A 16,944-nucleotide genomic window follows, 5' to 3' on the forward strand; every position below is an offset into this window, starting at 1 on the left:
AAAACTTATTTATATGATTATTCATTGCTTTTTTGCTTATAATAAGGACAATTTGAGGAACAATCTACATGTTTATTGGTGATTGGTAAAATAAAAACATCACTAAGATCAAATAGGATATATCCTTTAAGAATGTTAGGAAAAGTTTCATGGGATATTCTTATTTAAAAAAACTAATCCATTTACCAAATTATTTGCATTTTGTGTGTTCATATTTGTAAATCAAAGGATGCATATTTAGAAATATAAAAAGTATGGCACATGTAATCATCAAATATAAATAATGGTTATTACTGCATAGAATTATGAGTAATTATCTATACTTTCTGAATTTATGCAATGAAACTGTGGCAGCTACAATCAAATCATAAACTCTCCTGTCTGTTTGACTCCATATTTTATCCTTTTTTCAGAAATACAAACCATATAACAATGGGACATCCAATCAAAAGTGGAATTGTGTGGACGATAGCAAAGCTTTTGTGGCCTTCCATAGCACTGCACTGGACAAGGAGATCACAGCAGCAAATTATGCTGGTATTTGCACATCCTCTGTGATTAAAGAGGAAAACGTTGATCAACCAGTAAGTGGTCCTTTTTTACTAAGGATAAAAGAAAAATAGGAGAAAATGAAGTAGTTTAATAAAGGTAGGACTTCTTTTTTTTCCTAGAAAACCTTATATTCACACAAATTAAACACTGATTTGTGAATGAAATCGCTTACACTCTGTAATTTTGGCTAAGAAATAATGAAGGAATTTTGGTATTACCCTCTGCTTATATTGTTTCAATGGCTCCCTATCATCAGCACCACCTTTTGTCCATCATAATTTCATCAAACACTCATGAATGAGGATAAGCATTTATGTGCCTGCCATACTAGATGTCACTCGACTCCAAAAAGCATATTAATGCTTTTTACATGATTGTAAGTGACTTTAACTGTATTACATTTTACCACGCATAGGTCTACATTTGAATATCTATATTCTGATTTTTAGAGGAAATAATTTTTCAAATGTAGACCTGTAGTCTTTATTCATAAGGAATTGTTTCATACTTTACAAATACCTAAGGTATTTGTGGGTCTATATGTCAAACTACCTTGCTGTTGTTGATTACTGTTGGCCTGTAGAAATCTCATAATGTACACTACAAGATTCTCTATCCTCTTTGCTTCTCAGACTTCCCTAAATAGCTGCCTCTTCTCCTTCACCTCAAATTCCCTGGCTCTACTAAATATTTTGTATTTGCCCAAATTTACCATACCATTTTGCATGTCTTTGGTTTAGACTATGCTATCCTCTCCCCCAACCGCTTTTGGTTTTGTCTACGAACTCCTACCAGTAAACAAATATGCTGTCAGAGACTAAGGTCATCACAAAAGGAATCAAGTCAGCTTGAAAAGGGTCCCAGTTCAAAGACAAAACAATTTAAGCATCAGTAAGACTACTGAATATGGTGGATTGATATACATCAAATATGTTTAAATCCATATGTTCATTCTTATGTTAAACAAGAACAACAATAGTTCATTGATCACAATAAGATGATGCTAAGGAATCAATTAGTTACTTTGAGAGCTTGAAAATGAAGAACCAGGCATTTTTTCCCCTTACTTTATGATCTATATCTTAGAATAACAAAATAGTAGGTGAGAAGTTTCACTTCATAGGAATATCCCAGCTAATAGTTGAATAAGGTATGAAAAAATTTGGAGCCACTATGTTGTAAACTTTATTAAATTAATTGATCTAGATAGTGGTTACCAGTTTCTACTACATTACAGAAACACAACAGATAATATATGCCGTTTGATGGAAGTACGTAGTACCACTTATGAAGTGTTCCTCCCCCCAAAAATGTAACTGGAATTTAATCAAGTTTTTCATTCTAACTAATAATTTACTGGAAATATAGGAGATAAAGGAACATGGTAAATGACACAAAAACCATGTAGTCATCAAAATCCTAACTGAATACATAAAAAAAATAAATTACAATAAAGGAAAAAAGAAAGAGTTATAGAAGAACATGGAAATTAATAATAAAAATTTAAGAAGTATAGAAACCAATTTTAATGTATTGAACTGATTTTGACTCTGTTTCAAACAAATTTTAAGAGGAGAGAGAGATGATTATAGAAATTTGAATACTGACTAAATATTTTACTATATTAAGGTAGTATCATGGTTAATTTCAGAGGTGATATTACAGTTACAATAAAAGAATTTTTATCTTTTCGTGGTACATACCTAAATATTTAAGAATGAAATGATATGATGCCTGGGAGTTGCTTCAAAGTAATCTAGGGTAGGAATTAGAAGTGGGTTGGGGAAGCAGATCAAACAGGATTGGTCATGGTTGATAATTGTTGAAGCTGGGTGAAGGGTAAAGGGGGTTGTATCCTACTTTGGTATATGATTGAAACTTTCTGGGATTACACAACTCATGTTTTTATTGAAAGACACAGGAAAGGAGGAACTGTCCAGCTGGTGGGAAAGAAAAGAAGGCCGTAGTTACAGAGATAGATGAATAGATGATAGAACGCAGGCTGGGTTTTGGAGGGTGGTGGCATGAAAGGTGTGGGGCAATACTGGAACAGAGGTCTCAGCGGACATTTTGGTGTTCTGCTTAAGAAAAGGTTAATAGTTTAAGGACCAGATTCTTCTACTTGACAATTTTGTTAGAAATGTTTAAAAAACTATTTTGTGTACTTTTTCTTAACCAGAATAGGCAGAGCATGACTATGTTGGTTACAGTGCCACACATCAGATAGTTGGCATACTAGGTTTACTCTGAACTCATCCTAAAATCATACATGCAACTTACTTTCTTCAAGATAATTCTTGAAGGCCATTTGCTGTCATTTTTCTTACTAATAAGAGTGCAGCTTAGAAGATACATCAGCATGACTCCTATGCAGTATAAACTGGCTCTGTTTGCAAAATGAGTTCTTTAATCAGAGACTGAAATGGACTTCTAAGGTCGTTTTTTTAAAACTTGAACACGGTTGCCACTTTCAGTGGCTTCATCAATAACTTTTGGTCTTTAGCCACCAATCACAACACTCTTATTTCATCACCTGGAAACTACTCAATTAACAAATCAGGAAAAAACAGATGTTAATGAGAATGGGGAAAAGGGGGAACCCTCTTACACTGTTGATGGGAATGCAAACTGGTGCAGTCACTTTGGAAAACAGTATAGAGATTCCTCAAAAAAGTCAGAAATAGATCTACCCTATGACCCAGTAATTGCACTACTAGGTATTTATCCAAAGGATACAAACATGGTGATTTGAAGAGGCACATGCACCCCAATGTTTATAACAGTGATGCCCATAGTAAGTCAAAATATGGAAAGAGCTCAGATGGCCATTGACAAATGAATGGAAAAATAACATGTGAGATATATCCGTATGTGTGTGTATAGACACACACACCCCCCCGCTGCATTCCACACAATGGAATATTACTCAGCCATCAAAAATAATAAAATCTTGGGGCGCCTGGGTGGCTCAGTGGGTTAAGCCTCTGCCTTCGGCTCGGGTCATGATCTCAGGGTCCTGGAATCGAGCCCCACATCAGGCTCTCTGCTCAGCGGTGAGCCTGCTTCCTCCTCTCTCTGCCTGCCTCTCTGCCTACTTGTGATCTCTCTCTCTGTCAAGTGAATAAATAAAATCTTTAAAAAATAATAATAATAAAATCTTGCCATTTGCAATGACATGGATGGAAATAGAAGGTATTACACTAAGTGAAATTAGTCAGAGAAAGACAAATACCATATGATTTCACTTATATGAGGAATTTAAGAAACAAAACAGATGAACATAGGGGAAGGGAAGGGAAAAAAATAAGATGAAAATAGGGAGGCAAACCAGAAGATGCTGAACTCAAGGAAACAAACTGAGGGTTGCTGAAGGGGAGGTGGGTGAGGTGAAGGGGTGATTGGGTGTTGGGCATTAAGGAGGACAGTTGATGTAATGAACACTGGACGTTATACGCAACTGATGAATCACTACATTCTACCCCTGAAACTAATAATACAGTATATGTTAACTAAATTGAACTAAAATAAAGAATTTTAAAAAATTTTTTAATTATAAAACAACAACAACAACAACAACAAACTCCTCAATTTCTTCCTGGACCACAACAATCCAATTATTAGTTAATTTTATTTAGTAGCCATCTTGTGAATTTTGGGGTATTTTCCCTACAGGACTTTAAAACCTGGTTGCATTTTAGTAAATCTAGATAAAATTTAGATAATTTTTGTTAACTTTTATTAACTCACAGATAGTAATTGTAGAATCTGAGTGTGGGTTCATGGGGTATCACTATACTGTACTATTTTTTGTATGATTGAAATATTTTATAATAAAAATGGAAAGAAAGGAGACCTAGAGTTTAGGTCTCAATGATTTTAAAACTAATGCCTTTTTTTAACCATATAATCAAGATGTTCTTCTTATGCTAACCAAAATATAACTTCCCAGTTTCTAACAATTACTTGTTCTAAAAGATTATAATTTTACTTTCTCAATAGTTAAATGATAGCCTATCTGATACAAGTTAATATGATTAATCTGAAGAGTACAGTAATATATCAAGTCTAGGATACATAGATTAAAAACCTCTCCTGGACCTGGAGAGGAAGGAAATTGCTCGTTGTACAAAGGCTCTAGGCAAGTGATTCATCCTTAACTTTTTTAGAGATACAAACTTCTTCTTTTCCCCCAAAAATGCATGTGTATACACAAACACTTTAGTGTAAGTTTTAGGAAGTTTATAGACTCCCCCTTAAATTCATTTTGGATGTAGGGTAAAAACTTTTTTTCTAGACCACATCCTAAGGGATAGTTTAGAAAAAGGAAACTAATATGAAGTAAATATTATATTTTAGATAGCTACTGTATGTTATATACTGATAAGTCTTAGTAATTTTCATACATGGTATCTCATTCAAATAATAAATATGATGAGGACACAATAATTTATTCATAACCACCTTACCTACTATACAATGGCAATGGTCATTATTGATCAGACTAACCCCATGTAATAGACTATAAATCTATAAGGCCAAATGAACAGATCAAGTTACTCATTTCAATAAATCAAGGAAAATTTTATAGAGAAAATAATTAGTCAAATCAATTGCCTGGTATTCTTGATGGAATACCAGGGACTGACTTACTGAACTTTTAAACTCTGTTTGCATTCTACAGGCATAGTTAACCTGGAAGCTCCCCAAATGTATTGCCTTTTTATTTCCATCAGCAGTTTCAAAACAATATTAAATGTGAATGAGTTAATCAAAACTCTGGTTTACATTGTGTGTATGCAGAGTTGCCAAAATAAAGCAATTCAGAGATCATCAAGCCTGTAGCACCACGGGTCATGTTTTAATGAATGAAAAATACATTTTCTGGATACTTTTCAATAGGCTTCTTTAGTATAATAAGGAAAATCATTGGCATGCAATTCATCATGAAGTACATGCTTTTCTGTAGAAATGATTCTGCCCATAATATTCATTCAGTTTCATCCAAACAAGGATATTTTAATTTTCTGCCTTTATGTAATGTGTAGAAAAATGGAAATTGTATGTGCATATAGAGAAATCCATGGTGAAATTTAAGAATTACATTTTCAAAAGTGTCATATAAATGTTGGCTTTGAATTGAGGTAGCTCTACATACTTATAGGGAGTACTTGAAGCAATATGAGAAAGGTAAAAAAGCCAAGAACTTGGAATCAAATGTCAGTTTTATATTTCAGTTCTGCCATGTACTACTGGAGTATCCTTAAGTGAAAACTTCCCTCTTGGAGTTTTTGTTTTCTCATCTGTAAATTGATTGCGAATGATAATAACTCTGGCTGTATTTAAGTTTTAGCTTTGTGAGGACGAAAGCAAATTGGAGAATCTATATAAAAGTACTTTAAAATTTTATTATGGAAATTTTCATGCATAGAACAGGATAGTATAGTACAGAATAGTACACTAGAATATAGTATAACAATATATACTAAAAATAGAAATAGTATAATGAAAAATAGAATAGTATAATGAATCCTAATATACTTTTCATCCAAATTCAACTATTATAAAGGTTTTGCAATCTTTACAAACCTCAGACATGGTCCCATTCCACCTTAAACTTAAGAGTATACATCTAAAAAATTTGAACATTTTCTTACATAATCATTATACCATTATGACACCTAGTGAAATTAACAATAATCCTTTGGCTATCAATCAAGTATCCTGTTCTTTTTCTTTTTCTTTTTTTTAAAGATTTTTATTTATTTATTTGACAGACAGAGATTACAAGTAGGCAGAGAGGCAGGCAGAGAGAGAAGAGGAAGCAGGCTCCCCCCTGAGCAGAGAGTCTGATGTGGGACTCAATCCCAGGACCTTGGGATCATGACCTGAGCCGAAGGCAGAGGCTTTAACCCACTGAGCCACCCAGGTGCTCCAAGTATCCTGTTTTTAATCAAATTTCTGAGGTTCTTTAAGAAAGTCTTCTTATGAATGGTTGATGTGAACCAGGATTCAAGCAAGGTCCTCATATGATACTTAGTTGTTGATTCTAGAATTGTCTTATAGAATGCATACTGTTTGGATTTGTCTATTTACTTCTTAATAGCATTTTAAAATTTATTTGTCTAGCCCCCATAATTTCTGTAAAAGAAATTTAATACTAGAGTAGTAATTAGATTTATGATTAGCATTTTTTTGACAAGAATCTTCATGGGCTCAAGTTATTTCATATTGATCACTTATGCAAGAATACAATGTCTGGATTTTTCATTCTTAGTGATAATGGGTATCAGTGGGCATGAGTAGAACCTAACCTCACATTTAACAAATCTCCCAATGACCTTTCATCTAGTGTTACTCTTTGGTGATCTTTATTTGGATCAATTATTTCATTAGGAGTTTCCGTGGAGTCAATTTTGTCTAAGTCTATCATTTCCCCCCAACATTCATTAACTAAACTCTTAATGTAAGGAAGAACTTCAATGAGGTTCATCTTCTTCAGCTAGGTATTTGACTACCCAAAAATATGATTCTTAAAGGATGGTAAGATGAATGTTAATTCTTTCTATCCATTCATTTATCTATTGTGGTACAATAAACCACCTGAAAACTTAGTGGCTTCAATCAAGAACCACTTTTTTTATTCTGTGGGCCAAAAATTTGAGCTGGACTCAGTGGGGCCACTCTGCTGGTCTTGCCCAGGGTCAGTAACGTGACCCTAATTTGTGATCATTTGGTGGTATGTCAGTAGTTTGGTGGTTCTGTGGGGACTGGATGGCGCTAGCTCAAGTTTGTTCACATGGTGTTCTCAGTGTTCCCATTGCAGCCAAAAGAGCAACCTCTAGTGTGCAAGCAAGTCTTATGCATCTGCTTGCCTCACATTTACTAATGCTGCTATGGCCAAAACAAGTCACATGGCCTTGCTCAGATTCAAAGAAAGGACAAAAGGAGAAATATTTCTTGATTGGAGGAGGAGCAGAGTCACATGTCAGAAGGCCATGCAAACCAGGATGGAGCAGTTTTCTTGTGGCCATCTCTGCAAATAATTGGCTACACTTTCTAATGACCAGTTTTTCCAAGTTATAAATTGGTGCCAGTTTACTTACAAGTATTTTTAGCATCATTATAAGCTCATGGGATTTTATATTTTCAACAACATCCAAAGTGTTTTGGTTATCATTCTTTTTGCTGTCCCCAAATTGTCCCACTTTGGGCCAGTGGAGGCTCCTTCATGTTGTTGGTTCTTGTGTCTTTTTAAAATGTTTCCTTACTCTTGGATGGCTTCTTTTCTTTCCAGGCACCACAAGACATCACTTGCTCTTCTTATACATTTCTTGCCCCCAAATTGGAACTGACCATTCCTCCAGGAAACCCCGTTCCTTGACATAAGTTATACTAATTACTGTTGAACTGTCACAGCCTCCAGCCTTTTTCAGTCAACAGAATTGGAAGTATGCTTTTAAAAAATATAATTAGTAGGGAGTAAAATGATGCATTCATGTTGAGGTCTCAAATTTAGCATTTGGGGATTAATAAAGTGCTCTATTTGTATTGCAAATATTCTTCAAAAATGCTGTCATCATTTGGATGTACCTACATAAAACCATCTTTATTCCTTTTTTAGGGATACTACTATCTTGCACCGACTGGAAAGAAAAAAATAATGCTCTGCTTAGCATGTGGACGATCCATGAGAGCAGAGAAGGGGCTCCAACAGTTGCTTCCAGGGCTGCCCTTCCTCTGTGCCTCAGGCTCCACGACCCAGAAGCAGTTCTCACGAGGGCCTTTCAAGGTCATCAGTGTGGCAGGGGTATGTAATGACCTGAGCTTTGCTAATACGTGCGTGGCATCACTTTGGAAACTTCGATGCATTCATTATCTGCCTTGCACTCAAGTTCACCTGCACCCATCCAATTCATCTTCCTCTGATGCCCCTTTACCATTCCACCTGCATTGATTTCCTCTGGTCCATTGTAATTTAAAATACCTTGTCTATTAATAGTTCGATACAGTCTTTGAAGTTAATTGGGCACTTCTGTGGCTTTAATCATCTACTAACACCTTCCACTGCTCTCTGTGTTGCTTTTAGATGAGGAAGTAACTGCAAATCGTTACACAGTGGACCAGCTTTCTTGCCTATACTCACAGGGCAAACTTATTTTTACTAGCATGGAACATTTCAGGAGGAATTTGACGTGCTGTTAATGGCTGTTCAGGTTGGGTGCCTGAATTCATGCATCCATGTCTAATACTATTTATAGCTCATGGAGGAAAAAAAAAAATCCCTGCCACTTTCCTGCAATCTTAATTTAAAATGACACCATTTGAAAAGTCCTCTCCTTCAAGTTTAGAGTAGGATGTGCTAAAGGAACTTACACACTTATATAAAAAGGAGCAGTTCCTAAAGAGGAACCTTCCAACTTGGTGTTCTCTCCAGGGCTTGCTGTCTCCATTTCCAGATCTTTCTCCTCAGTCCCCTAAACTGGATACACAGTGCAGTGTGGGAAGGGTCTGGAGGGGACAGAACAATTGCAATAAATTTTAAGTGCAACAGTAACTCTGAAGGTGAAAAGAAGTCAGTCCTCTGGAGAAGTCTAAAGGCAGTTGTCTTGGCTTTAGTGATGGTGGGGTTAAGGAGGTGCTGGTGAGCTGTTAGGAAAGAATCCTCAGTGTTAAAGCATCTCAGACAGCGTTTTTCCTTCAAAGCAGCATCCTGAGTAGAGGGAAAGGGAAAGGGGAAGTGTGGTGTCCACCACCCTAATTATCATGTAGATTAGGACTGCACTCGTTCCCCTCCCCATTCATCAGTATCTGCCACCACAGGGTGGCATTATCCTTGGGTAAAAGAGGAAGAGATTATCTGTAGTGCCAGCATCCCATTACTTCAAGGCCAGGCTTTCTCTGGCCCCTGGCATGCTTTTCCCGCAGCTCCTATCACAGGAGAAGGCAGAGTGGAAAACAGGAGAAGACCAGAAACACAGCCAGAGGCCTAAAGTCACCTAGAGACTCAGTGACAGGGCTGGGAAGAAAACTGAGTTCTGAACCAATGTTCTTCCCACTGCGGTATCTAATACCTACAACATGCAGAGTGAGCGTCTCAAAATCTAGATACCACACCCAGGTGTATGCACGTGTTTCTTAAATTAAGGGACTGAAACATAACAAAACAACAAAAACTAAAAGTAAAAGCTTGAGTAGACCTTTGTGCTTTCTCGTTTTTGTTTTTGATCAGGCTGATTTGTCTTCTTATGAGGCTGAGAAAACGCTAAATTATTATGAAGAACGCCTGTTATCTTTGCGGAGGAAGACCTGCACCCAAGTTGTACCTCGTAGTGGTACAGCAGCTATGCACCAGAAGGCAGTGAAAATAATTGCATACAAAAACGGAGGTGGATATCGGAATGGGAAGTTAATTGTGGCTGGAACATTCCCCACAGTAAGTGACTATAACTTAAACATTTCTTGCATCCTCCAAGGTAAAGATAATAGTGACTCTTCTGACAAGAAAAAAAAGCAGTGGGATTGAAGGATAAATGTCCCTGGCCAGTTTCACCAATTTAGGCTAATGAGATCAAGATCTCTGTTTTCTTTTTTCTTTCTTTCTTTCTTTCTTTTTTTTTTTAAGATCTCTGCTTTCTTAAAGATATTCTTTTTTATTGTATTTCTTTGGATACAGACTTAGAAAGAAGGGAAACCAGAATATGATTTTTAGATTGGTTCCAGAGCAAAGATACATAAAAGCAGTGGGGGGGGGGGGAGGGCTACCAGATTTTCTTCACTTGTGTGATAGAGAGAATGCCCCCCCCCTTTTCACCTTCCTTCCCATTCCAGCTTCAGGCTGTATGTCATCTGAATATTTCTAAGAGCTGCCGCCTCATTTATCATTTGTAAAATCTGAGCACTTATTTGTTGACAGGTTGTTTCATTTCATTCTCAAATCAGAGAAGCAAGAGTTGTGTTAGGAAGGAACATGTGGTTTCTGTCGTAGAGCTCAAAAGGTCCAAACCCAGCTTTGTCCTTCTTTTGTTTGGTGATTATCTTGTCTATACATTCTGACCAATGCCTTTAACAGCGTATTTTATAAGCAAAATTGAATGTGATATGGACATACCCTGGAGACTTCCTTGAAAACACACACATACACACTTACTGGTCCTATTTGCCTTCTGAATGCAAATAGCCTTTTTATTAAGATATTGTTCAGTGAACTAAACAAATCCCAAAAGTTAGCAACTCCAGGATTCACCCGGAGCACCACAGCTGGCTTGTGGAGTCTTGGACAAAAATGTCAACCTCTCAGCCTGTTTCCCTATCTGCAAAATGAAAGTAAGAATATGTGTTAGTTTGGGTTTGAAAGTCAACTACTCATTTATTTTAAGCCGGTTCATCCATATGAAGTGCTACAGTTTTATTCCTTATAAAGCAACAAAGTTGAAAGTGGATCTCTAAGTTGAACACTTCTTAGGGAGTAAATACTCAGATGATAAAATGTATTAACATACATCATCTGCTGTGCTAAATTTTTGGAGCTTATCTTCACAATTTGAGTGGACTAATTTTGTGAAATTACATAGGACAGTCTGATACCAAAAAATTGTCTCTAATCAAAGATCAAGTCTGTCATTATTTAGCCTTCTATTTTTGCAAATTAATGGACTTTCTCAAATTTCTAAAATAATAAGTTCTTCATGATTATTCCCCAGCCCTATCACTCTTTTGTCTCATCAATTCCTTACAATCTGTGTTATTTAGCTTCTTACAGAATGCACGAAGCAACTTGGTCTCACCAGGGCAGCCTCCAAAGTATATACCAAAGATGGGACCATGATCCTTTCCTTATGTGATTTGGTTTTATGGGCACTAGAGGAGTCTTTCATCCAGAGAGACACCGAGAAACAAAAGAAAGAGGCAGTTCCTGTTCCAACAAAGGAGACAACTATTAAAAGTATGAAAGGTTGGTTACATTCTTTAAGATTTAGCTGATTCTGGGGCGCCTGGGTGGCTCAGTGGGTTAGGCCGCTGCCTTCGGCTCAGGTCATGATCTCAGGGTCCTGGGATCGAGTCCCGCATCGGGCTCTCTGCTCTGCGGGGAGCCTGCTTCCCTCTCTCTCTCTCTGCCTGCCTCTCTGTCTGCTTGTGATCTCTCTCTGTCAAATAAATAAATAAAATCTTAAAAAAAAAAAAAAAAGATTTAGCTGATTCTACTTTTCATCATAAAAATGTTAAATGTGATTCTGTGACTAGGTCACCCCTTCTAGAATTACAAAATCACAGGAAGCTGCTCTCTTGTGAAATTGTCATATTGCTTTTACCTTGCAGAATGATAAGAAAAAGTTAACAAATAACGTAAATTTAGTCTCAGCACCAAAACAATAAATAAATTGCCTCAAATTTATAAAATATATTTGATAACTTAGCTACTTGATGTAACATAGGCAGCTTTTGCTTTTACATTTAAAACCAAAATCAACCAAAGACCACTTAAGAAGGCTGGGCTGGATCAGTAAAATCTCTATTATTTTAGAAGAGATAAAATTAGAAGAGAAGGGGTCCTCTCTATACTTCTGCCTATAAGCTGCCCTTACTTGCCCCTGCCCGTCTCCACCACTCCTCTAAACTCCCAGAAGCACCACGAAGGCACCTACCTGTATTGCAGCTCCTAGCACATGTATTATAATCTGTTTACATCTTTGTGTGTCTCATTAAACTGCATACAGCTTGAGGACAGAAACTGCGTCCCCAGCAACAGTTTGCTTAATACAAACGAGTCTTACAGTGAATCAGCGAGTGATCTCAGCTTTCCACTGTTGTACAGAGAGTCATGATTTGAAGATTAAGAACTTGGGTTTTGGAGCCAGAATTCCAGGGTTCGGATCCTACCTCTTTTCCTTTCTGGCTGAATGATCCTGGGCAGGTTGTTTAACCTCTTGTATCCCAGTTTCCTCATTTTACGAATTCCACACTGATGATCATGTAAATGTATACTCATTCGGTCCTCATAAATACGAACATGTGTTCATAAAACATATGAATAGGAGTTTATATATAAATGTATATGCCGCTGAGAATAATGCCTGGTTGATGTTTACTAAATATTTAATGAGTATTAGTGATCATTATTGTGTGTACAGTTGAGTAGGAAAAACCCACTCTTATTCCTGTGTGTCTCTTCTTTGCTCTCACATGCTTATCACATTCACAACACTTCTGACACCCGGTGTGTGTGTTTTCTCCCCCACGCCAAACAATTCTGCAACTGGTGTAGGACACCAGCTGGGTGTCCTACAATTTAACTCAGTTTTTCCACTCTCTACCTGGTTATAGCATCAGATCTCATGGGTTAGGAGCTCAGTCCCATAAGACCGCTCCCCATTCCATCCCCACTTAAGCTGTCCAGACCTGTGTTTCTGAACAATTGGTTTAAATTGGAAATTCCCATGATTCCTCTTTTCAGTTGGATTAATTTGCTAGAGCAGCTCAACAGAACTCAAGGAAATGATCTACTTACTGTCTACTGGTTTATTATAAAAAGATATGATAAGGAATACAGATGAACATCTGGGTGAAAGAGATGAGTAGGGCAAGGTGTGTGGGAAAAGGGCACAGAGCTTCTCTGCTCTCTCCAAGCCCACCACTCTCCTACCATCTCCATGTGTTCACCAACTCAGAGGCTCTCCAAACCCTGTACTTTTGGGATTTTTAATGGAGATTTCATCATGTAGCCATGATTGTTCACTAATTCCATGCCCAGCCTCTCTCCCTACACTGGAGAGTGAAGAGTAGGGTAGAAAATTCCAAAGTTCTAATCATGGCTTGGTCTTTCTGATGACCAGTCTTCCTCCATGAGTCTGCCCAAAGTCTCATTAGAAGACAAGAAACTGGGGCTCCTGGGTGGCTCAGTGGGTTAAGCCTCTGCCTTCGATGCATGTAATGATCTCAATGTCCTGGGATTGAGCCTTACGTCTGGCTCTCTGCATGGCGGGAAGCCTCTCCCCTCTCCCCACCTCTGCCTCCCCCTCTGCCTAATTGTGATCTCTGTCTATCAAATAAATAAATAAAATCTTAAAAAGAAGAAGCAGAAGAAGAAGAAGAAGAAGAAGAAGAAGAAGAAGACGACGACGATGACGGCAAGATACTGCTATCATCCAGGAAATTCCAAAGGATTTAGGAGTCTGTGTCAGGAGCCAGGATCAAAGACAAAATATTTGAACAAGAGATGATCCTAGTGCTCTTATCACTTAGAAAATGACCAGTGGAAGTACTCTGCCAGGAACATAGGGCAGAGAGTAATATATATATTTTTTCTATTATTTCACAATGATATTACTTGTCCTCTTTTCTAATGAGTTTTTTAAAATAATTATGTCAACATTTAATGCTTAGCTAATCATTAAAGCATATAGTTTGGCCTTTATTTGGCATATGAAATATCTGATCTCCAGGTTCTGGAAGATTACAATATCAAAGGCTCTTCTTTCAAATTGTTATTTAAAAGTTGCCTGGAAGTAATGTTATTCACGCTGGGTACTAAAGGGGTATGGCCATCCCTTCCCCTCTATAATCTAGAGGTTATCCTTGAATCAGGCTGGTTCGTTAGTGGGTTGCTGCCCCTTTTACTGAATCTCGGCTTGTGTTATGCCACCAGTTTGTATTGCGGAAAACAGTTTCTATGGAGATAGTGGTAAAGGGCACAGGCTTTGGAGGCATATGGCCTGGGTTCTAATCCTGACTCTGCTGCTACCAAGCTATGTGTTTAGCCCCCTTTACTCTGTAAAAGAAGAATGGACGTACCTCAGAGTATCATTTTGAGATTTACCTGAGATAATGCAGAGGTCTTAGTGAAATGCGCAGCATGTCTTAAGTTCTCAATATTGTTTGTTTCTTTTATAGGATACTGTTTTCTACCTCACAGATAACCCCCTTATGAAGACCCTGAAATAAATTTCTCTCAGATATCAGGACCAGAAAAGTTGTATCTTCTGAGAAATTTATCTCTCTATGTGGCCCATGCGAATCTTGAAATTGTGTTTTCTTCTTTGCTTGGGCCCCTAGAATGCTCAGAACCCAAACTGTGATTTAACTCTAGCAAATGAAATGTGTCGCTTTCATGTCCATTCAATAACAAAAATATTATCTAGCATTTTTTGGATGCTCGTCCAATTAAATAGACCAAACACCATTTATTCTAAGCACTTTCCTTTTTTTCCCTTTTTTAAATAGTTTTTTTCCTTTTTTTATAAACATATAATGTATTATTAGCCCCAGGGGTACAGATCTGTGAATTGCCAGGTTTACACACTTCACAGCACTTACCAACCATAGCACATACCTTCCCCAATGTCCATAACCCCACCACCCTCTCCCTACCTCCCTCCCCCCAGCAACCCTCAGTTTATTTTGTGAGATTAAGAGTTTCTTATGGTTTGTCTCCCTCCCGATCCCGTCCTGTTTCATTTATTCTTTTCCTACCCCCCAAACCCCTCACGTTGCATCTCAACTTCCTCATATCAGAGAGATCATATGATAGTTGTCTTTCTCTGACTGACTTATTTCGCTAAGCATAATACTCTCTAGTTCCATCCATGTCATTGCAAATGGCAAGATTTCATTCCTTTTGATGGCTGCATAGTATTCCATTATATATATATATATATGTCACATCTTCTCTATCCATTCATCTGTTGATGGACATCTAGGTTCTTTCCATAGTTTGGCTATTGTAGGCATTGCTGCTATAAACATTCGGGTGCATGTGCCGCTTCAGATCACTACACTTATATCTTAAGGGTAAATACCCAGTAGTGCAATTGCTGGGTTGTAGGGTAACTCTATTTTCAACTTTTTGAGGAACCTCCATGCTGTTTTCCAGAGTGGTTGCACTAGCTTGCATTCCTACCAACAGTGTAGGAGGATTTCCCTTTCTCCACATCCTCTCCAACATCTATCATTTCATGACTTGTTAATTTGAGCCATTCTGACTGGTGTGAGGTGGAATCTCATTGTGGTTTTGATTTGTATTCCCTGATGTCGAGTGATATGGAGCATTTTTTCATGTGTCTGTTGGCCCTCTGTATGTGTTCTTTGCAGAAATGTCTGTTCATGTCCTCTGCCCATTTCTTGATTGGATTATTTGTTCTTTGGGTGTTGAGTTTCATGAGTTCTTTATAGATTTTGGATACTAGCCCTTTATCTGATATGTCATTTGCAAATATCTTCTCCCATTCTGTCAGTTGTCTTTTGGTTTTGTTAAATTTTTCCTTTTTTTTTTTTTTTCTTTTAATCTTCCCAACAGCAGAATAAGATAGATACTACTATTCATTTAAAAGAAGAGGACACTAAGGCATTTTGTCTTTGGCTTTACTCTATCACTATACTTTTTTACTCCTTTCCTTGGTTTTCTTATCTCTTTATTTTATTCCTCTTCAGAGTAGGTATTTTAGTAAGCCACCTCAGATTTATTTCATATCTAGTAAAACATAAGAAAAGAATTTAAAGTATATTTATAATCACATTACTTTAAATTATTTGGTTGCATATGAAATTTCTGATCATAGTTATATATTTGCATCTGGTTTAGGTATTACCTGTTTAAATCGAGTCATTAATGAGACAGGAAATATTTTGAATAAACAAATTCAGGAGGCAAATTTATTCATTATTTATCGTGCATTGGTTATTGTGCCATTTGTTTCCTAGAAAACCAGAGAATGAAAGTGAAAACCAAATTGGTTCCAAAGTCTGTGACATCCGATACTTTGGATGGTATAGATAAGTCTCTGCTTGCCCTTGTCCTCAGAAATCCCATTGCTATCTGGGTATCCTGTGGTGAACCATTTCTATCTCCAAAGGGTAAGTTTTTTGTTTTCATTTGCTTTCAAGCAAGTATATAAATAAGAGAGAAATAAATTTTATGTCACCATAAGAAAAGAATTAAATGTGTATAATGCCAACATAATAACATCACATTTATGCAAAGAACAGGAAGTCCATCAATTAACATGTGCACAAGGATAGCTGTACTCCTATATTTGCACAGTTCCCTGTTTTTTCTTACTGGAATGGAGTATTCTGCATGGAAAAATGTCTAATTTAGTTGATAAAGAGATCCTTGGTCTATAAGACTGAGAATAATGGTATACATTAGAAAATAACAAATGAGTTTAATTCACACTGAAGACGACCTGTCTGCACATTTTCATTTTTAAGAATTGCACCCTTTAGGCAGTAGGTGGATGTTTAAAAAATGAATGGTTCCAAGCCAGGCTTTCATCACCTCCAAATAGTTTGTGGAAGTGGAAAATGAAATATGGCTATTGCATATGGTAAATCTATATAATAAAACAGCACTGTTCTTCTTCCCCCCCTTCTCCATTCCATAAAGAAATGCCTTAAGCC

The 16,944-nt window shown here is 37.0% G+C and overlaps 1 protein-coding gene across 12 annotated transcripts in view; it reads left to right on the plus strand.

Annotated features, from left to right (window-relative positions):
- The window catches only part of DCDC1 (doublecortin domain containing 1), a 437,850-nt gene that overhangs the window by 387,566 nt on the left and 33,340 nt on the right, over positions 1-16,944 (plus strand). For 11 of the 12 annotated variants that reach the window (XM_045066083.1, XM_045066081.1, XM_045066087.1 and 8 more), the window contains 5 exons: positions 414-584; positions 8,174-8,359; positions 9,782-9,985; positions 11,302-11,503; positions 16,246-16,398. In XM_045066083.1, coding sequence (XP_044922018.1) covers positions 414-584; positions 8,174-8,359; positions 9,782-9,985; positions 11,302-11,503; positions 16,246-16,398 — 916 coding nt within the window. The remainder of the gene's footprint in view (positions 1-413; positions 585-8,173; positions 8,360-9,781; positions 9,986-11,301; positions 11,504-16,245; positions 16,399-16,944) is intronic. The other variant, XM_045066085.1, reaches the window with a different exon arrangement.

The sequence above is a fragment of the Mustela putorius genome, unplaced genomic scaffold (assembly GCF_011764305.1).
Source record: "Mustela putorius furo isolate JIRA1106 unplaced genomic scaffold, ASM1176430v1.1 tig00003859_pilon_pilon_pilon, whole genome shotgun sequence".
Taxonomy (NCBI): Eukaryota; Metazoa; Chordata; class Mammalia; order Carnivora; family Mustelidae; genus Mustela; species Mustela putorius.